General features: G+C 39.4%; 1 protein-coding gene across 10 annotated transcripts in view; it reads right to left on the bottom strand.

The window, feature by feature from the left end:
• The window catches only part of ABCC9 (ATP binding cassette subfamily C member 9), a 71,714-nt gene extending 49,102 nt beyond the window's left edge, over positions 1-22,612 (bottom strand). For 3 of the 10 annotated variants that reach the window (XM_033514310.1, XM_015628427.2, XM_015628429.2), the window contains exons 1-10: positions 22,532-22,609; positions 20,080-20,303; positions 18,695-18,738; positions 11,727-11,892; positions 8,793-8,934; positions 8,303-8,424; positions 7,251-7,417; positions 6,306-6,548; positions 2,696-2,890; positions 52-216 (exon numbers count right to left, since the gene is read on the bottom strand). In XM_033514310.1, the coding sequence (XP_033370201.1) occupies positions 52-216; positions 2,696-2,890; positions 6,306-6,548; positions 7,251-7,417; positions 8,303-8,424; positions 8,793-8,934; positions 11,727-11,871 (1,179 nt within the window). In that variant the 5' untranslated portion in view covers positions 11,872-11,892; positions 18,695-18,738; positions 20,080-20,303; positions 22,532-22,609. Of the gene's footprint in view, positions 1-51; positions 217-2,695; positions 2,891-6,305; positions 6,549-7,250; positions 7,418-8,302; positions 8,425-8,792; positions 8,935-11,726; positions 11,893-13,392; positions 13,483-18,694; positions 18,739-19,485; positions 19,921-20,079; positions 20,304-22,531 lie in introns of those variants that run through there. The other 7 variants (XM_015628431.3, XM_033514312.1, XM_015628434.3 and 4 more) reach the window with 6 other exon arrangements.
• Positions 22,613-23,054: the final 442 nt, after the last annotated feature.

Here is a 23,054-nt window from a genome sequence, read left to right as displayed (position 1 = left end):
GCACAAAGCTGGAGCTGTTATTAGTGAATCTTCTGGCAGATCTTTGCTCACCAGTAAGGCACCCCGGAGGTTGATGCCAGTCTCTGTAGTCACATAGTAAGAGGCCTGCAGGAATGTTCTCTGCAGAATAAGGGCCAAGAAGAGAAGGACTGCCAAGACATAAACATTCCTGAGGAATTCCTCTGATGAAAGGTAGGAGTTTGATGGATCCTTCACCTGAATAGAAAGGAAAAAATCATGCAAGTGCCATAGGAGGGACTGTATATTCCTGAAAAGTTGGAAACAAGCAAGTTTAATCATTGCATTAGAATAAAACATAATGATGGTATTATGGGAAAGTTACAGAAACCAGATTTCTCACTGACCTCTATATCAAAAGTCATTTGGATACAAATTTAAAACTCCACTCCTGCTCAAAAGACTGAGGATTAAGATGTTTTAGCAGTTCTAAAATAATTTAGTTTTAGCAGGAAAGGAACAATAAGATCACCATGTCTGTCTTGTCTTTAGTTTCCCTATCAAATTCTGGTGATTTGTAGGATAGAAATGCTAATCAGTAGAAAACAAAGCTCATTCCACCTGCCCCATGGAGAAGCTGCAAGAAAATGTTTTTTAATATATGGGATTAGTTATTATGTTGCATTTGCATATCATGGAAACAATTCCTTCCACAAATATAGTCAATGATAGCCATAAATTCTGAATAACATAAGATTATATATGCCAGTATTCTGCACAAAATTAGGTTTAAATACCTCAACATCGAAGAGAAAAAAATCTCTTTTAAAGATTTTTGTTTTAATTTTCTAGCTTTTGTGTTCACTGTTCTGCTCTGTTTCAGGCAGAAAAGGAAACAAATGTACCAAAATACTCCAAGGAAGACTGTTCCTTTGGTATTTCCGACCCAGTTGGAAGCAGGATGTACTGGAAATCTTACAGGAGAAAAAAAAAAAGAAGAAGAAGAAGAAAAAGAGAAGACCCTTGTTCTACTGAAATATCCAGCCTGATTCTGAGATGACAGGTATGGGCATATAAGAAATATAAGAAAGAAAGCCATCTGCCCAAGAGTCTTTGAAAAAATGGTTGTTTAAGTGCATGAATAGTGAGATAAATATATTTGAAAACTTTTCTCTTAGTGTTCTGCAGCATCTAACTTCCCCTTGTTTTCATAGTGGGTATATCATTAAGAAAATAACATTTTTTTTTCAATGTATATAGAGTTATCAGGAATTAAGGCAGAATAAGCATAAAATTAAATGTATTCACATTAATTGAAACTAGAGAGAATTTAAAGGAAAAATGTTTAATAGCAAGAACAACCAAGAGAAAGTTTATCAAAATCCATAAATTATAGGCAAATGCATTCTGAAATGTATCCAAGAGAAACAGTGACTGTCACCAAGCTAAGCGCTTTCAAGAACTCCAGTGATTCAATGTTCCCTTTAGCCAATGCTCATTTTAACTTTAAAAAGCCACAACTGACACCACTACACTGAAGAGCACAAAAGATAAAGGAAGCAGACAAGGTACAGATTCCTAAATCTGAGATCCAGAAATTATTTTCAAGCTCAAATTCTTTGTTTGTTCACCATGCAAAAAACTCCAACATTTTTGAAGGCAAAATATGCACTTTGCCTTGTAACTCTGTTGCTCAAATCCAGAATGTGCAGGTTCAAAGATGATAAAAATCTTTGTTTGACAAGCTGTACAATTAAACTCTCCTTCAGTGCATTGAAAGCCTCAAGCCAAATTGCGACCATCAATCAAGAAAATGAATGTCAGGAGTGAGCAGCCAAGAAAAAGATATTTGGATAGTGATGATAGTCAATATCTGGACAGGGAAACACTAATCCATTATATATCCATCCGCTCATTCAGAGATAAAACACTTCAAAAACTGTATGGAGATACTTCTCTCTCAGAAGACAAATGCAGGAAAATGCCTTTGTCATTTCTTCTCTGCTGTTAGTAAAATAATTTTACCTGTATCTTTTCATAAATTCTTTTTCTTGTGATAGAAAATGTTTTTTATCAGAGACTTGCTCAGCATTTAGAGATGATCCCTGAAAGTTCAGTCCCAGTGAAACTTGAAATGAGCACTGATCTGGCATCTCTTGTGCATCTCTAGTATCAAGAACACCATTGAGTAAAGTGCATACTTTTCAATTTTGTGGTATGTGCCAACACAGTTCATCACAACAGCAAGCAATACAATCAGCCACAAACAGGGGCTGGCTACTGTCATCTTCCCAGTAAAAAAAACCAGATTTGAGAGAATTCAAAACTGTCAGTGAAGTATAAACTGACAAATCAACAGGAGTCAAGAAAAATCCCCAGGCTGGATGCATCACTGAGGCACCACCAGTGTGTCTCCTGCCTGAAACTAACAGGCACAGTTGAAGAGGAGCAGAAAAAGTCATTCTTTCTTCCCAGAACTGCTGGGATGACTCCATCAAGAGAGACAGCTGGGGAGCTGGGGGAAGCCTCCATGATCTGTGTTCCATTCCTACCAAGGCTCCCACTGCTCAGGTTTATAATCTGACTGTCTCTCACAACAGAAATACTCCATTTGGGTGAAACCATGAAATAACAGTGATGACCACAGACCTATCAAAGCACACAGCCAGGTATCTTAAATATCTGATATGACTCTAAAACTACTACCAGAGCCTTCCAATCCACATTGTCAAGTTACCTTTTCTGTGGTATTTGTATTATTGGTTGTGTTCTGGAAGCCCTGCACAATGCCAGAAATGCAGAGTGGCCCAGCAAAGCCCAGCAGGTCGGCCAGGTAGCGGAATGTGCTGCTGAGTAGGATTGGCCGTCCAAAAGCACTGTACATGGCCAACCAAATGGAGGGACTCTGGTTGGGATGATCCTCTACCTTTTTCTGAAAAACAGAAACAAGTACACAGTGCATTAAGAGAAGTCTCCCAAGCTTTATATGGCAACACTCCTGGATGCCCAAAAGATTCCTGAAAGGTGATTGGACCAGGTGAGGCAGCAAACATATTGTAATTATCAACATATTTCAGACATTCTTCACAGCAAATTCTTTTTCTGCCTCCCCTTGGTAACTGGTTTCTCACTTCTATATCCCACCACTTTCCTCAATCTGTGAACACAAGAATGCAAGCACAGATTATCATCCTGGCAGGCAGCCATTGTCCCTTGTCACATGTGTGCTCAGGGAAAGATCTGACCTTTCAGCCCTTTGCTCATGTGGGTAATCCTGGTTTTGCAAGATGCAAAGGCTTCTGATTGCAGGAAAAATACATTACAATTACAAGAATATAGTTTAATTTAATTTATCTGGGATTTTTTCCATTTCTTGGATGCCTTCCAGGATGACACACTTCAAGCAATCAATGATAACTGTGCTCAAAAAGATAAAAGCAGCAGATCAGGATGGGAGGTAAGAGTAAATCAACCAAGGGTCCTTTCTAGCCCTCAGATCTGTCAATTTACACAGTATCACAGCTCTTGGCTAAAACACCAACCAGCAGATATGGTTTTGTGTAATCAGAGGAATTCTGGTATCTCTGAGGTCCTTTCAGTTTAACAAAGGAAGAGTTTTACTGACCGGAGCCATGCTCTGAGAGTGCTTCCTTGCACTTCAGGCAGCAGCTTTTGACACTTTAAACAAACATCCGTCATTTCTCAAGTAGCACAGATGCCTGTAAACTGCAAGCCAAGCCAAGCCCTCTTGAGCATTCACAGAGACATTTTAAGCACAGCCAAGCAACAACTACTCCTTGCCCCAGCAAGTTCACCAAAGAAAAAGCTAACATGGCTGTAACCTGCCTGGCTGCCTCATGCCTCATTTTTTTCCCTGTTTTCTCAGTTTTTCCCTTTTATGCCATTTCCACAGTGAGATGGATTATATACAAGGTGCCAAAAATGTGCAGGTGAGTCAGGTGGCTGCCAGAGACTGGGCCAGGCCAATGCCAAGGAGCTTAGGAAGGAGAAATAAGCACCATGGGGTCAAATTAGATCTACCATTTCAGAAAGGGGTAAGAATGAAACTGCTTCCTCTGAGGACAGAAAGAGCAGAAGGGCCTTCTGTAAGTTGTCCAGACAAAAGGCTCTGAATTTGTGACCTAATGGGTTTTGAGCCTGAGTGCCCTAAAAGTGTTAGTCATTCTCCTCAAATAAATTGGTTAATAACTTTACCAGCTTGAGAGGAGCTATGTTAATTTATTGGGTAAATGGCTGCCATCTTTTGGGGAAAATTTTTTTTATATTATTCTGGGCATTCAATTAATAGTAAATTTGTTAAATGTCAACAGTAAACCGTTATTTCTCTAACAATTTAAGAACCATTTTCACTGTTACTGCAATTCACACAGTGCTCATCACTATATGAAATCTGTTTCCTTTTCACTGGAAAAAATACTAATTAAATTATCTGATTTATTGCTAAACACTTATTTTTCTTCTTTTTTTTTTAATCAGGACTTCATATTAGCTGAAGCATGTAACAGGAAGAGGGGAGAAAGACCTTTTTCTAATAATAATGTGTTTTCCAGTTTGGTCCTTGAGTGTTATGGCTTGCATAGAATGTTGTGGTGTGAGAATTGATACAATTATTTCTATTTTCATAACATGCAGAAGAGATAGCAAGACAAAATCATGTGATCTATCTCAAAGGCATTTCACAATACTGAGTATTCAGGGTCATGTTCAGCATCTTTCTTGAAAGTGTGAGAAAGGTTTGGGAAGGAGCAGGAGTTTTCCCTCTGCAGGGCCATGGAGCACAAGCTGAGATCAGCTATCTCCAGGCACAGGCAGAAGTAACCCCACTTAATTCAGAGGAGGCTGTGGGGCTCCCCTCACCAGTTGCAGGAGATTAGTGTAAAATACACACTTGGCAGCAGAGACAGTGACATATCACCTCCCCCAGATTGCAGACCACACATCAGTCTGAAGAATTTTCCTAACTCTGTGGCTGTTTTCTGGCCCAATCAGGCACAAGCCAATGCTTTTCTCCACAGGAATGAACTGCAGTAAGTCCCACTGCCTGGCTCCTTGGATTTGCTTTAGCCATTTGGTTTACTTTAACTTTATCTACAAAATACCAGTTTACTTCAGGGTTGTAGCCTGTTTTTGAATAGTAGCACAAATGCGCTAGAGTCTGTGGTAATCTCAAGACTTTAGACAACTACATAACACAAAATGTCTGATGTAACAGAGCATCAGAAATGCAGATGAGTGTAAATGCATACATAACTTTTATGCAAGTGTTTATATGTGTATGACGCACACTGAGGGAGGCTACACACTGAAAGTTTGCACACAAGAAATGCACATTTCACTTGCCTTTTGGCAACTGAACCACATTTTTGTGCAGGCACAGACAGTACCTGCAGATGTGAATGAGCTACAGACAAATGCTGGCACCCGGCTATCGTGCCTGTCATCAAGAATGGCACAGACTCAGGTCCTTGGGCCACGTAGGTGCGCATCCCTCTCTGGCCTCTTTAAGTAGGGTTTAGGCACCTTAAGGGCCTGGTCTAAGGGATGCACCTCTCCCAGGCTGCTATGAAAAAACTCAGTAGCTTTCTGCCTAAAGCAGAAGGATCTTTATCTCTGGTCTCTGTAACCCTCAAATGCAGAAGGAAAGACAAGCAACCTATACCTATTAAGATATAAAATATTGTGCTGATAACTGTTTCAGCTCAGAAGGAGAAAGGAGCCTGCATCTCCATTAGCTGCTGGGAACAAAGAGCTGCCTAAATGTATCCAGAAGTTTCCCTGGAAAATCCTGCCCTACCTAGTGAGTTTTCCCAACCATGCTTTCTTGTACTGTGTCTGGCTGGGATGGAGTTAATTTTATTCATAGCAGCCTCTATGGTTCTGTGTTTGGGATTGGTGACTAAATCACTGCTAAGACACCAGTGTTTTGGCTATTCTTGATGTGTAGTTTTGGTTATTTCTCTGTCTGAAGAAAAAAAAAAAAAAGAAAGGTGAAGATAAATGTTTCCAGCTGAAACTATGGACAGAATTCCAGTTTCATAAGTAGCTAAGATTTAAACAAATCTTTCACTATTAAAATCTAGCAAGTGTTCATTCTATTGTGGTTTTAGTTCCCAGTTGCACTCAGTTTGGAAACTTCCTCCTGCTATAAAGTCACTGAAAACCAAACAGTAACTATTGGATTGGAACTTCCTATGCCAATGTTTCACCTTGGAACAAACAGTCCTAAATAAAAAATTCCTAAAACAAGGATTTCTTGAAAGCTGAAGAAATTCAAGTGACACTTTGGTTTTCTAAGACCGAACAGTGACATGGACACCTGTTACTACCTTTTGCTCTTCATAGGCTTCTTTGAGACAGACATAATTTGTCAGTGCTCTCATTGCAATTGGGAGCTTCCCAATTGCCTTCAGGTCCACAGGTTTCTTGTGTGCAGAAATAATGAGTGTGTTCATCCACCAATAAGTTGCCTTTGAGAGCAAATTGACAAATGGCTGCAGGAACCTCACTCCCAGATCCTGCAGATCCTCTGGAGGCTTCACTTTCTGAGGGTTCATGAAAAACACATACCTCTGCAGAGGAGAAAACAGACAAACATGAGCTCAGAAATTGTCTTATTGATAGCAATTTTTTAGTAAAAACTATATGCAAGACAACCACAGACTCAAATTTTCTTTTAATGGTAATTATATGTTGAATTTAAATATAAATTTGCATGCAAATAGGATTATTTCCATTTTGACAGATAACTGGCAAACAATTGAGCAACATGGGATGTGGCTACTGTTCTGAACCCTATCAGTACCACCTATCTCAAGTTGAACAACAGTAAAAATGAATTCTTGGGAGATAATTTTATTTTAAGTTATCATTGCTAAGAACATAAGTTAACTTACAGATTCACTACATAAATAGTTCACCAGCACTGACACAGCACATATTTTACAGATTGCATCCACCTATACCCTCCTCATGTGCACAAATATACATCTATCTACACAAATATGTATGCACTTTGTGTGGATAGATGCACACAGGCACACACATACACACCAAGCCTAGGGATACATCAAGGACATACATTTTAAAGATATTTAAATCACCACAAAATTAGAATCAAAAATTTGATTTCCACAAAATTAACCAAATCTTTATGGCTCAGCTAAACTTGGGCCTAAACTTGACACAAGCCAGGGTTTCTGGAACTAAGGAGACATCTTTACCCCCATGATACCACTGATACTCTTCCAGATCCTAAGGAAGAAGCCACATACCCTGACTCGGATGACATTGATCTCCACAGCCATCAGCAGCCCATACAGGATGACCATGATTCCAGTGATGCAGAAACGCAGCTGAGAAAAAGGCACCCCGTCCTGGCAGTATCTGACAAGCTTGATGGTTTTTGTGACAAAGGCCATTATCCAGTAAAGGAACAAGGCTGTAAAACAGGTGCACATGCATAATTTAAAAATAAATTAATAAATAAGGGTAATTACAGCTTATTAGCTTCCACGGCTTGATACAGTGCAGGCACAGTGATCCTCTATGTCACCAGCCACTGTTTTCTTTCCTAGGCCACAACCCTTCAAACAGATCTACAATGGCAAATCTTCATGCAGGTACAAAGTCCACTAAAGGAGATTTAATCTGAAGGGAAACTTTGTTCTTAAAATGAAGGAAAAGGCACATAACTTAACAAAAGTCATGTTGCCTCTTAGAAAAAGCAGGGTGTATCCCAAGTGAGAATATGGAAATGTGCTGTTTTGGAAAAGAGTTTATGGAATTAAGTGTTATCCTGCATCCTGGCTGGTATCTGTCAGGGGCTTGTTCAGGTGGCTGAGCTACATGCAGTTTGGACAATATACTTGTATGGAACATTAATCTGCAATGTCTGGTCTGACCATCTCCTGACTGAGAGAGCAGCTGGGATAACGTCAGAATCAACTGCAAAAGATATTGAGAAAAAGCAGTATCTGCACAGGAGAGTTGGTAATCACTACTCAAAGTGGCCTTTTGAAATAGCCCTTTTGAATGCAGACAAGTTTTTCCTCAAAATTATCAGCAGTGTTAAAAAAACCCTAAAAGCTCACAATAAAAATGCAACAAGAATTCTCTTTTGTAATTATTTTAGAAGTAGTTTTCAGTGTGTACCTTATGAAAGGTGCAGTAACTCCTATGATACTACCAGTTGCAAGAGCAGAGAGCTATTCCTCTCTGCTTTAATATTCTCACACATTCCACCATCCTCTTCAATCTAAACAAGCTGACTTTGGCTAAAATACTGGGATTTTTAAGAGTATGTAAATATCAGACTTAGACTTACCCAACAGTAACTTTGGAAAGTTGGATGTTTCAATATTATGGTAATAGACTATGGATACAGTGGCAGCCACAAACCCCATTATAGCTGGTAGAAAGAGATGCAGGTGGCGAGATTTCATTTGTCTGAAAATAAATACGGTATAAATTAGTGAATTTGGTGCCTTTTTTTCATCATTGTGTGAAACCATAGGTGTTCTGCTAATCTATGGAAGAGGACAAACATGAATTTCTTAGAGACAAAATGTGTGTGTCCTCATGAGTGCTTAACTTCAATCAACATTTGCTTGCTATTAGAGCTTGAGAGAAGAATAAAATGCTAAGAACAACGGCTTCACCTTGATCCCATTAGAACCTGGACAGTTCATTAAAGGATTCCATGAACTTTTTTTGGGGAAAACCTCCTGATGCTTTACTAGCCAGCCCATCAGACATTAACACTGTTCATTAACAAATGCAATTAGCATGGTGATCCACCAAACTCTGCCACTTACGTATCAGAAACAATCCCCTCTGCTATCTCACACACATGCACAAACAGCAGGGTGAACGTCAGGATCCACCGCAGGTTGTGCCCAGGGAAGTGAAGCCAGGTATTGTGGTGAATCTGTACTTTGGAGCTCTGGCTTCCCCAGCCTGGGAAATGATAGCAAGGAAAGACAAAAGTTATCTCACAGCCAGTCAGTGACTGATCAGGTTATCAATTTTCTGGGCCACATGTATATGCAATCAATACAAACCCCCTACAAAATTACAGGGGCTGTTGTTACTAAAAAGATGACCCAGGAGAGTCTCAATTGCCCTGTAATTTAAATCAAACCCTGAAGACAATGAGACTTTTTCCAAATTACAATCAAAGAAAAGTCGCTCCTGGGCAAGAAAAATGATAAGAAAACAACAAAAAATAAACCACTCCAAGCAACACCTTCAGACGATAGGGACTGAAAGAACTGACATGATGGCATCCTCACATCTCTCACAGTTACAGGCAAAGCAGGAAAAATTTCCTACTGATATAAAAGTTGCATCCTCAAATGAAGCCTCAAAGAGATGCATTTACTTGAAACAAGTAATATTTCAGGCCTGCTTCAGGCCTGGTTGGGAATACAGTCTGAGTGGAGGCTGAACAGTGATTTCACAGCTTCTCTCCCTCGGGTGCAGCCCGGCCTCCGAGGCCTCGGCATTCCTGGCCCTTCATAGCTCCCAAACAGTGCCACAACTCAAATAATTCAACAAATTAAACTTGAAGCCTATTTCCATGTCATCACCTCAGACGTCACCTGCCCTTTCCAGATGAGATCCTCTCTGAGGCCAGCAACCCAGCAAGAAGTGGGTCACAGAGGATATGAGGGAGGTGACAGGGTTGGGGAAGCTGAGGTCTGACCACAGGTTGGCTTCTCATGGTGGCAAGCCTTGGCCTCTGTCTCTTCCCACACAGGTACAGGGCTTTCCTGAGTCAGTAAGTCCAAAAGTCCTTCTTACTGTAAGGCAGCTCCTGGAATACCCCAACAGGCTTCCCTAAGGCCATAGAGAATCCAAACAACAACACATTTTGGGGAAGTAAAGAAACCAAACAAAAGGAAACAAAATTAACTCAATTTAAAACCCAGGATGTGCTTTTGCTACACAAGGATGCAACATCTCATTGTGCTTAGAGGCTCATTAGGTAACTCAGGATCACAAAAACCAAAACTGAAGTTTATTCATTCTTGGAAATTGTCAGCATTTCACCATTTCATCCTTCTTTAAGACACAAAATACTGCAAGAACAAATTATTCTGTCTTCTCCATAGCTATCTAAAGCATTTTCTATAGTTCTCTAAGACTTTTCTAATCTTACGTGGTTTTCTTTGACCTTGTTCCTGTCTTTATCTTTCCCAAGCTGCTTTTCATTTTCTCTTTGCCCACACATCTGCACAAACACATCTCATCACCAAATTTCTGGTTTGGAGCCAGTCTGTACTGTGGACTCCAGCTGGCTTTTAATGTTCTGTTCAACAATGATTTGTCCTAATAATTAGCATACAAAATAGAAAACTCAGAATGACATACTTAAATAAATAATATACAATTTAGAATATTATATTTTTTCCTAACATAGTTACAAAATAGAGGGAATTTTCAGTGGCTGCAATACTATTTCAAAATTAATTGGCTAATACCTCAAAAAAATTGAAGCAGCACTTGATGTTAGAGTGTTCTAAAATATTATCTCTACCCTCAGAACTTGCAGTGTACTTCCATCAAACACTTCTGCATAAAACCCTGTCCTTCAAGAATGACTTGCATCTCACCTCGAAGGCAGAGCCAGCACTGAGGTACAAATCCAGCATTGTTGCAGAGAGTTTCCATAACCCTGGGGTTACTTTCTAGTCTTTATAATTTGTTAGAATTTGTTTCTTATTCTCATGCTTAATTATTTAATTAGTTTTTAGTCACTGGATCATGTCACAGTTATGTACAGAGTGTCTTAGCCCACAGGTTCCTGTAGCATTTTATTCAACCACTTTGGAGTCTTTTTGCATGAAAGCCCTTAAATCTCATGTTCAAATACAGTCCCAAATTCAAACCTTCCTTGTGGAGGAAATGCATTTCCATCTACACATGCAACACCAGGAAGTTAGTATGGAAGAACTGAAATGGCATTTCTCATGCAGTTGTCAGGACAATATTTATTTTCACTAATACTTTTGATGGTTATTCAAGTGTCTTAATCTCCTATGATCGGTTAGAATGCTACTGTTTGACCTCTCTGGAAAAGTGTGAAATTGTATTTATTTCACCACTGCAAAGGAACTGGGATAAAAAGAAAACTGCAGAAAAAAATATCATTAGAATACTAGCTTAGATGGGTTTTTTTACAAGACTGTGAGTTAGAGCCCCTCCACTGTCCTAAATTCCTCAAGAAGGATTTATTGTTTCTTAATTTTTATTTCTGTTGGGAAAAAAATCTCTATTGCTCTGCTTTTATTTAAAAATGTTGGCAAAAGAAGCAATTTTTCTATTTTAAATATTTCCCCCACCTGTCCTAGCCTTAGATCCAAGGTGAACATTTTGGATATTCTCTGTAATTCATGCAACTTCAAGGAAATTCAGATCTGCTGCCCTAAGTCTTCTAACACTAACAAAGGTCGCAAATTGCTAGTTTCAAATCTAAAGAAAACTTCTGCAGAGAAAAGTTTAATAGCATTTGGATCTGATCTCTCTGGTTCTCATCCATATCTTCATGATGATTAGTTCAGATTTATATCTAAAATTCCCACATTTCAGGGGGTTGGCTTCACATCTTCTAGGTGAAGCCATTTCACCTCTTCTTTTTCATAATTCATAAATACAAAGCATCCAATGTTTCACCAAGCCCATGCAAACATGACTGAGTAAAAAACACACTGGAGTGTTTGTGGGCAGAGCTCCATAGAATAACTCACCAATGAATAAAATTGGGAAGGTGATAAACAGCAGGAAGACATGAGGGACCAAGTTGAGGGCATCCACAAAGCAGACATTCCTGAGGACACCAGCACTGATGTTGTAGGCTGAGGCATTGTCATTACCACAAAATGCGAGTCTCATCTCTTCCAGAAGGTCTGGCTACTACAGAAATGAGAAAAATGTTGACTACCAAGACTGCTAGTATTCCCTTTGGCTAAAGACAAAATAAATATAATAAAGAGACAGAGAAGGAGCACACTGAAGATCCCATAGAGAATAACACAGTTGTATTTTCAAAATTATTTTGGGCTATGTCAAATACAAGCCTAAAAATATAAGCACATTAGAAGACTGCATTCATATGACATTAGTCTTATTTACATTTAGCTAATATTGTTTATATTTAGCTGCATTAATTAAGTGCTATTTTTAAATACATTATGCTATAACTTCTAGTGCTCATTGTAGGGACAAACACTATGCTGCAAAAGCTCTGTGAGAATATAAAGAATGAAAGTAGAAGATTAGAAAAATTAGTGGTTCCATTTATCATAACAAAACCCAAATGGCCATAAGTTGACCGGTGTGTTGCTGTTTCTCTGGTGAGCCAACACTCTCTGTGCAATATCTCTAACAATTTGTTGCACTGCATTCCCAGTGCAAGCTCTGAACCTTTGGTATTTGTGATCTGGTAGGTTTACACTCACTGATATTTTGTATTTCTTCACTGTCACATAGAACTACAGCCAAACACGCAAGACACTACAGATAAATTATGAACTCTTAACCAAAGTAGGTGGTACTGGAGATTGCCTAGGCAGTAAATCACCTTATATATTTGGTCCTGAAAACCCTTAAACAGGTGCTCAGACTCATCCCAGCAGTCTCTGACTTCCATGATTTCTTGTGAGATTATCTTTGTACACCAAGCTCCTCTGTTGGTGCTTGCAGAGCGTGGGCCTTAGAGCAACTCAGAGTTATGGGCAGGTTCTGGTTTAAACCAACCTGTGCATCATTTATTTTTTCAGTCTTCTTTACAAGAAGATGAAACAGGACTGCAAACAAAGTCTTTCGTTGCTCATTTCTTTACCTGAGACTTACACAGTGTGCTGTAGAATAAGTTGTGAAAACTCATTTATCCACACATTTTTATTTTCTCAATTTTTACATGCTAAAATAGAAGGAATATATTTAATTCAGCACAGCATTTGTCTGCAAGAACATTGGCATGAATAGGTTTTACAGAATCAGAACAAGATAGGGATGCAGAAAATGCATGAATGCAGTTTAAAATTAAAAACAAAAAAGTCAGTTGAATGGGGAGAAAAAGGTTTTCTTCATTCCTCAAATAGTTCATATTAATTCTGTAAGATGTTTAAACAAGGTGATAATAAAAAGGTAAGCATAAACTATGCAAATAGCCCCTTAGCGACAGACAAACATGCAGATCTTCACAAAAATACAGAATTCAAAGAAGCCCCCTATTAGCTTTTTAACCAAGTTCTTTTTGGATCTGAAAAGCACAACCCATATCAAAACACATCAATGAAGAGGAGTTTCTTTGAAAAGAGTGTGATAAACATGCTCCCTTTCCCAAATATATCAGCAGTTTATGGCTGAGATTTACCAGAAGTTAGGTATAACTCGCATTCATGAACTCACTGTGAGGCAAAAGCTGAGGGTCAACTGACTCAAACTTCAGTAACAGTCCATGTGCTGTAACACAATTTGATGGAGATTTTGGCCCGTTCTCTATAATGAATAGAGTGATATGACCACTATCATTCTATAATTTTATTTTTATACTGAATTATATTTATGAATGCATAGGGCTAGTAACAAAAAATAAACATTCTGTTAATGAGGGATCTGTCTCAATATATCGAGGAGTTATTAGTAAAACAAATAAGGAACTTTAAAAAAAAAAACTACACAGAGGTTGTTTAGGTTTAATTTGTGAAAGCTTGATATGTCTTCTTTAAGGGAAACATAATGATAATGGTAATCTCTTGAAAATCAGAAGTGCTGTTTCCTCATTTTTATCAAAGGTCATAAGTCCAAGGGAGTTCTGCTGGGAATTTTCCTCCCTTTCCCACAAGGATGACTCTCTTCTGAGGCAGCATGAAATGCTGTTGTGGTCTAGTGGTTGGAGTGGTACTGAAAGGCAGGAGAATCCTGGGTTCAGATGAGCACTGAATCATTGACTCCCTGTGTAGCTTTTGGCTTTTAGTCAAAAATCAGTCTGGGAGAAAGGATGAAAACCACATCCAAGGGAAGCTAAGGGAACTGCTGTTTTTTTTTTGAAAGGGAAATAGAATAAAGGCAGCAAATGTTCAACTGAAGGACTATTAACTGCAGGAAGAGTGATTTCTCCTAACTTGAGACCACAATCAATTTGCAGAGGTTTCCTATCACACCTCAAACAATAGTTGCTAAAAGCTCTTGTGCAAGATACATCTTTGAAGAATCACATCTGAATCTCCACAAGAATCTGTGCTGTGCCTAGTTTTTTGATGGAGTATGTCCAGTAACAACTGGTTAAAACCAATTGTCCTTTGCGCATTGCCAGGACTGAGAAAATAACCTGGTGTTTTTACTTAATACTGATATCTAGAGACAATGTCCATCATATTGGTGATATTTTTCAAGAGAACATAAGGGCAGTCTATTCACAATACTTTTTTTCAATACTATTTAAAAAATACTATTTAAAAAAAAATAGGAGTAGAATTTAATTTCCTTCTGTTAAAAAGAGAGAAAATCAAGCCTAAGTTGGTTAGTTTGTAAAAATTCCCAGAAAATAAAAGGATTACATGGAAAATGAAATGAGACAGGGTAACTGATACTAAATTAACAAGATTTTTGATCAGAAAACTTCATCGCGAGTCAGTTTATCCAAAGACCACATTAATTAAACTTCCACAGGCTTAAAATCTATATAAAGATAGATTCTAGTCTAAATATTCTGATCAGTGTTGTGATGCTGTATTGTCTCCCAATGCAGCTTTGGCCTCACAAAATGCCAAATTATAAAATGTACAATTTCCCTGTTTAGCAGCACTCAGCTCAGGACACACATCCAGTACAGTTTAGCACTGATAGGGAATAGAGGCCATAAGAACTGTGGAAGCACTAATAGTCCGGTGATCCTTCCCTCCTTCTTCCCTTCCGTCCGTCCTTCCTTCCACCCACTTTTCCATCTCCACTGTGTTGGGAATGAACTGTGGCTGGAAGAGGAAGACTCATGTTCTGTATCTGTTAGCATATTCCAAATTTCATAACGCCTTCTGCTTCTGGAAGTTCTCTGAATGTTTAAGAACGGTGTAGGAAAACAACTTGCACTACCTTAGAGCTCAGTGCAATCTGAGAAATATTGCCATCTCCAGTTGCCTTGTAGGGAGACAAGAACCATTCCATCCTTCCCCTCCCATCCATTTCTGGTTCAGAAGGCAGATCCCACACACCCTCCACAGTTTTGTGACTAAGACTGCTGGACCTTGCTCTGTTTTTTGGAAAACTTAGATACATGAGAGACTCTGGAGTTAGAGAGATGCACAGAGCCATCACCCCCTGGAATAAAGCATGTAATGTAGTTCCTGCCTCTTGGCTCAAGTTTCCTGGATAAGGTAAATATACTGGATGAAGTTTTGTTGATATCAAAGGGAGGATGCTTTGCATTTACAGTCAGTGCCCTTTGGTTTGAAGCTGAAATTAGCCATTACTTTCTGCAGCATCAGAGCATGCCTCCAGAAGCTCATTTTCATTAACATCAAAGTTTAACAAGCTGTGTTCTTCTCCAAAGAAGGACAGAAAAAAAGCCCCTAAGGCAGAAGAACAAATCCTTGATTTCTCTAGACAGGGCATTTTTCAACAATGCTTTTGCAGCTCCACTAAAAATAACAGGAGTTGGACGATGACAAGTTTTCAGATGTAATTTCTCATCCAAGAAAACAGTGTAGCCTTCAACCTTTTTCAAACAAAAATTTCATAATATAATGGCAAAATTTATTGTGCCCATGCTCAGATCCCATGTTTGGAAAGTTCAGTGTAGCCTCAGTTTATGGCTGCAAACAGTGTAAGCTTCAGACTAATTAAAGTGTCAAAAGTTGCACTTTTAAACAGCATTTTAGTATTGCAAATTACAGAGATCTTTAATAATTCTAAGAATTTTAAAGAGTTTTAAAAGGTCTCAGCTACACTGACTTTTATGAGTCCTAGTTTTGAAAGCTTTCACTCAAAAAAACTGAGCCTGGAAATTAAGACAGTTTGAAGATATTGATTGCAGTTACCCAATGAAAGAATGAAAAGGCACCATTCCCTTCTTTCTGTACAACTATAAGATTTCGTAAAATGAAAATAAAATGTGAAAATTAAGAAAAATTAGTTAAAAAAAAACCAACAAAAACATAACAAAACCAAAACATGAAGAATTGAAGAATTAAAATTGTGCTTACTGCTGTAACTCATTGCAAATTGCAGCAGGAAAGGAAGATGGAACACTTCTATGGCTGACCACTGATCAAATTTTGTTCCCTGGATAAAAATTAAACTATTAAACTATTCTTCCCTTGGCTTTTACTCTTCTAGTAAGCAAATGCTGGGCCTCAGTCAGAACTACATCTGTAGAGAGGAAAGAAGAGGTATCTTGGCCATATGAGGAAGTGCTGTTTGTTTCTCTCTATGCTGACCTTTATGCAAGTACATAACTAAATACACTGAATACTTACTCTGTTTTTCCCACATAAAAATGACAGAATTCTCATCACACAGAACAAAACCTGTAATGCTGAAGGTCTTTGACTTAGACCTAAGCAAATCAGAATACAGAGCTGACTCAAGTTGTCCCACCCGGAAACCAAAAGTGATTTTCTCCTTCCCAAAGATGAGGAGACAGACTCTTTAGGTGGCAGTAAGTATGCAGAGAGAGATCAAGGAGGTAAAACTGGGGTGCAGAGCCACAGGAGGAGAAATTTGAAGAGATTTCTGTTGTTACAGGGATGGAAGAAATTAAAGCCTTTAATGCTCCAGCTCAGAGAGGTTATTGCATTACACAGCAGCAGATATCTTACTACACCTGCCAGGAGCCTTTCTAGGGAACACTGGAAACAGCACTGCCTGGAAGGGTATACAGGTGAATTAAGCAGCAAAGTCACGTGGGTTTATCACTCTCAGTGGTCTCCCTGGCTTGCTGAGGGCTTCCAGTCCAGCAGAGAGCCACACAAACATAGTTCAGTCTCACAATTAACAGTCCTAATCACTGTGGTGCTGTTTCCAAGATAAGAAGCCCTGCTCACATCAAGCACAATATCAGAGCTGAACTGTTGCAGTTGCCCTTCAATTCCCAAGTGCAGTTGCACTTCAATTCCCAAGCTGGCTCACGCAGGACTGTCTCAAGGACACAACAGTGGACACAACAGTCCACCAGCCTCTTAGCAAAACTTTATCTGTGGGTCCTAAAGAAAAGGAGAGGCACTGGAAAAAAAAGGCCTCTTTTTCTCACAGGGATTGACTTTTTCTCTAAACTCATGCTCAGGTTGGAATCTTTGGAGCTGAAAGCTTTTCTACAGGAAGATGGCTTTGACTGGCAAACAGCAATGTCTGAACAAGATGGGAGCAGTCTAACTGCCACCATTGAATAAAGAAATTGTGTAACCTAAAAGTTACACATTATTCTGGAGAAAACATGTGAAGGGGTAGCAAGTTATTTTAAAATTTGTTGGTCTTTTGTAGTTATGAACCACTGCTTCTCATCAGGTAGTAGCAGCCATTCTGAATAACTGTTGAGATGCTCATAAACTCATTTTAAAAGACAATGTTACTCCTAGTTATTACAAAAAATGGCTTTCCCAGATAAAGTCTCACTTACTGTTGAGTATAGTCAGCCAACAAGTTATGCTGGGGTAATTGCACCAACGTGGGTACATCACAATTTGTTTCACTGCTAATTACAGCAGGAATGATATACTTAATAATAATGTTGTCAAGCATGCTAGGTTTAATCTATCATTTCAGACATGGAAATGTAGTAATGGGAAAAAGATCATCGATAACAAGCATGTGCCATTTGAGGACACCAACTGCACTCAGCAGCCCAGCAACAGTGCCAAGTGCCAGGTAATTTTTTGTTTTAACACTTGTAGGTTGGAAGGCTTTCTAAGTTACTGTCAAATTACTCACTTTAATTTCTTTCTTTATGAACTCTACAACTTATCAGAGATGTCAGAGGTGGTTTTTCCTTCTCCCTTTGAGAATGGCTTATGCTGAATAGTCAGTATGAGCTAAAGCCATCAGCCAAACTTCACAGAGGAGGGGAATGGAAAGAACAATCAGGAGAACAGGCCCATATTGGTACCAGTGGAAGGCAAGCTTCAGTTCTCCTTTACATCATTTGGGAATCTGATTCCCTGTTGGTTTACTTTAATGAGGATGTGAACTATCTTAACAGCAGTTCACCCTTCAATGAAATAGCTAAAAAAACCCTCATGTTCTTTAAGCATTTAAATTTTTATGCTAGGATCCCCATTACTGGCAAGTTGAGACTTCCTGGTTTTAGGCTAAGGTGGACAGACACAGTCATAAGAGAATAAACAGAAATCAGCACAAAAGTGATTAATGAACAAATATTCCCTGTGAAGAGGAGAGAAGTTTTGGAAAGAAAGAAAATAGGTCAATGTTGTAAACATGGAAATGACAAAACATTGAACCTAAACACTCACAAATCTCATTTTAACAAGCATAAATGGGGATTCTCAGGGCACTAAGTCAGTTCAGGAGATATATTTTGCATAAGCATTTTTGAATAAGACAGTGTAAAAATGGTAGATAATCTAAATTTCCATTAAAATTATGAGAATATCCTCACCAAGTACAAAACTATAAGAATTCTAATTAAAGACATTTTAACTACCTTAAGAGTCTTTTAAAATGGACTTAAAAATCTTCATATTCAAGAGTTTCATCTTACCTGAATTATCACTCTGATCCTCATGCTCTGCAAGGTACTTATGACTACAAAAAAAAAGAGTATAAGTACACTCTTCAGGTGGAGCTTGTTTGGGGGAATAAGGATACTTTGAAAACATTTATTGCAGTAGTTCTGTTGTCCATACTTAAAAAAAATATATATATAAATTGATAGTTGCACTTCCTAATTAAAATATATCTGTTTACAGAGCATACTCAATTCAGATAAAATTTCATTTTGGTCTTACATGTAATGTGCATTATATGCCCATATATACATATAAACATGTATGTATATACATATGTGTATGTATATAGGTCCAGGGTGAAGAAAATACTCTGAGTTTTACAAAATTATTTAGTTCTTATCTTCTGAATAAATCACAAAAGTAAAATTTATCTTTCCTTCTGGAATTCCCCATAGTAAATTTTAACTAAGGACAAATGATTAATTTATAGCTTTGAATGGAAGGCCTGACAGGTTTTCCACAGATTTTAGGTTAGTGCTCTGAATCTTTTTCCTTTCTAGGTTTAACCCTTCTAGTTTTCTCTTCTTACCTTCCTAAAAGCACTCAAACACAACCTATGTGATCTATAGTCTCGAAAAGAATTCTGCTGAGGTAACAGCAGAAAGCACTGTCCTTTTAAATTCTACTTTATCAAAAATGACCCAAAACAAAATACAATTTTCTTTTTATTCCTTATTTAAGCTGTGACCACCTATGCTCCACAGACCCCTCTTCCTTGCTAAGCACTGTCCCAGCTCCCCTGGGCCTCAGGATGATGAATTACCTCTGGCGCTTGTCAGCATTCGCAGCGCTAACTGCTGTGTGCCATAGCCTGATCCAAACAGTGCTGAAGTCAATGCAAAGAATCTCATTGACTTCGGGAGCCTTCTGGATCAGGCTCCAAACACAGGGAAAATCACAACGGCAGTGGTGCTAAACAGGCTGTTGGCACTGCAAAGCGTTTCACACAAACATCTGCAGTGGTCTCACACATCTAAATGCATAGGTTTTTTTTTCTTTCTTTTTTTGGAAAGCTTCTCCACACAATGCAATCCCCAACACCAGCGTGCTATGCTGCCTGCTGTAAAACCTTCGACTTCACAATGCCAAGACAGGACAGTTTAAAAAAAGAAACATAACCCTGTAAACAGCAGCAAAGAAAATATCAGCAGGAGGGGACGGTAAAAGCTGAGAATGCCCGCGAATGGAAAAGGAAAAAGAGATTGGAGTAGTAATCCCAGGAAAGAACGAGGAGCAGACCTGTCCCACAAATATAACGGGAAGGAGGAGGAGGAGGTGGTTAGTGGGAGATCATGAGGGGAGGGTCATCGCATGTCCCGTTTGTTTGCTAAATGTTAGATCAAACTCTGAAGCTTACCTTTGTAAACACAACCCCAAAATACCAACCCAAATTGTCATTCGGTGCTATGTGACCAATATCATCCCGATGGCAGGGTTTTCCTCCACTTAGTGAAGCCGCTCCAAGCCCTGGAGTGGATTATTTTTAGGCTGGTGATGGGAAGATCAGCTGCTGCCTCCTATCGAGTTTCCAAAGTGCACAAACTCTTCTTGCCTTTCTCATACGCTGAAGGGGGCAGGAAACTGGGAAGAGACAGGCAAGCAAAAAGCACCAATTTTCGCCTCCTGAAGCTACAGTCCCCTGGGATTTCTTATGCTTGCTTTTATTTTCATTTTTCCCTCTCTGGAGCAGTAAGATTCCAAGAAGCTGCATTGCAGCACATGGACTATTAGGAGATGGCTATTCTGAAGTAATTGATTTAGACAAGGTAGTCTAACTTTTGGCAGGCTTGAAGAGATTCAGTTTTTGATTCCTTTGTAATTAATCTTGGAATATTTGAATTTGACAACATAACTTTGAAAACTTCCACCATATTAAGCAGAAAAGTCTACTCAGATATTTTACTTTACTCACTTACCTAAGTCCCTCCAGCTCTGCTGCTTAAAATACAGACCAAATCTCGCTTTTTGATCACACAGGTCTGCTTCTTGTGAAATGGCTTTTTTAATACTTGAAATAAAATTCTGAAGTAACTTGATGCTCATACCAGGCATATCATTTTCAATACAATAGCCCTTATTTACATGGGATAACATTTTTTAGTTGCAAAATCCATTGTATATGTTTAGTTAGAGGTAAAAAAGTCCCAAGAGAGCTCACATGTGATTGGTTGATTTGTTTGCTCATTTCTTGCAGTGCCATCAAACAAAGATGAAACTAGATTTGGATTTTTCCATTGTGACAGTTTCACTTGAGCCTTAAAACTTGAGGTCATAAATTGCAAAGATCTGGGACTTGTGGTGCAGCACAGGATATGTGGCAGTGCAGGGTGGTTTTGAGTACAGCTGTTTGAATCACAGAATAGCCTAAGCTGGAAGGGGCACATAAAGATCATCCAGACCAATTCCTGTTCAGATATTTGGTACTAGAGCTGGAGGCCCTTGGGACAGAATTCTGCTTAGACCATGCAGAATCCAGGGGCTGCATCTTGATCATTAGAGTGCAAATGGTTTCCAAGGGATTGAGGTCAAAGATATTTCCATGTTTCCATGAATGGGGTTACAGAGAATGCTGAGCTGAGAATGGACTTGGATGGCTGAGGCCAAACACTGCAGAATTTATCAAAACCTTGGCAAACCCAGACTTGTTCCTTCCTCTCTGATGTTTCAGACCTGATTGTTGTAGGGATAAGAAATAAGAAATATCAGACCTAGAGATAATTAGTACCTTTTGTTAGCTCCCATTGATTCAAAATACCAACACAACTTTATACTTAGACAGACCTCAACAGTCCTCCAAGAAACATGAAACCTTTGACTTGTGTTTACCTTTTTTTTGCCTTTTATTTCTTCCCTTTTCACATATGAAATGCTTTAGAAAAAAAGATTATGGATTGGAAGTCTCTCAGTTCTGCTATATATCTGTGTTTGTTAAAGCAAATTTTTTTAAAAAATAAAAAAACTTTTAACCCATCTAATCATCTGAAATACCACTGTCAGGTAATATTTATGAAAATACATTTAATTTCTGGCAGAAGTGAGTAACATTTATGGTCAGAATTTTCTTCACCAAAACATGAATATTTAGTTCAGTTCTGTCTTTTCTACAAAACTTTTTAAACAGGAAGGAAAAAATTAAGGAAAAATGAATACAGAATCAGCCAGCATGTTTCATTTTCCCGTTTCTAAATAGGGCACTTTCATTTCTCTACATGACAAGCTAAAGTGTTTTGAAATGCATTTCAATAGGATTAAGAAAAATTAAAAGCTCTGAAATGCAAGAACAGCCAGCCCTGATCTAGCATTTTGTATCTGGGCTTTTCGATTTGTCGGGGGAGGGAGGGGGGAAGGTGGGGGGAGGGGGGAAGTTGTGGGGTGGGGGGAATGGTAATTACAGGAATTCAAATGTTTCAGGGAGTATTTGGACGTTTAAATGAATAGAATCAACCACAGGCCAACCCTCAGGAACCCCCACGTCCAGCATGTCACCAGTTTTCCCAGGCAGCCTCTCGAAGACGAGATGTGTCAACAACATCTCCCCAGGTCGGGGGTGAGTGATTCAGCTGGAGAGGTGCCAGCGGTGCGGAACCGAAGCGGGCACCGGAATCGCGGCACCGAACTGGGCATGGAACCGCCAGCACCGAGACTGCCGCTCTGGCAGCGGATACGGGGTGGGGGTGGGGGGCGGCCATTGCGGGGAGGGATATAGGAGGGATGGGGGAAGGGATGCGGGGGAGGATGCAGAGAGGAATGCGAGGAAGGGCGCTCCACGCCCTCGGGCGCCCGCGCTCGCCGCTAACCGGGGCACTCACCGGCGGCAGGGGTCCCTCCGCGGGCTGTGGCCCCTCCACGGCCACGGAGCGAGGGGAGTGCCTGAGTGGCCGATGGGCAGCTTAAAGGCAGAAGCTGCTTCACCTGATGGCTTTGGGGAGGGAGCAGCAGAATGCAAAAAATTCTAAGCGGTTCTTAACAAAACCGCTGAGTTTTGGCTCCTTCGTTACATTAAATCCACAGCCCGGCTGGCACTGATTTCCACACCCTGGTGGGCTTCCATCAGCTTGACCAGCTGAACCCAAAAGAACCGAAATGGTGGGGGAATAGCTTGTGTGGGAAAATGTTTTTATAAATTAGGACTCACCAGTGTGAGGAAAATTACCCGACAGGGGCTGCAGTGTGTATTGATTTGCCACAGATCCTGGCTGAGCACTCTCCACCTGAATTGTCTTGGTTTATTTAACTCACTAGCCAGGAAAGGAAGGGTGGCTGTACTCTGGACACTGTTCACACAAAAAGCTGCTCTGGTTTCAGTTGCCAGCAGCTCTCTCTGCCGTTTCC

This window comes from Parus major, chromosome 1A (assembly GCF_001522545.3).
Source record: "Parus major isolate Abel chromosome 1A, Parus_major1.1, whole genome shotgun sequence".
NCBI lineage: Eukaryota > Metazoa > Chordata > Aves > Passeriformes > Paridae > Parus > Parus major.
Note: the sequence above shows the minus strand (reverse complement) of the source record. Positions and strands in the feature narration are given on the sequence as shown.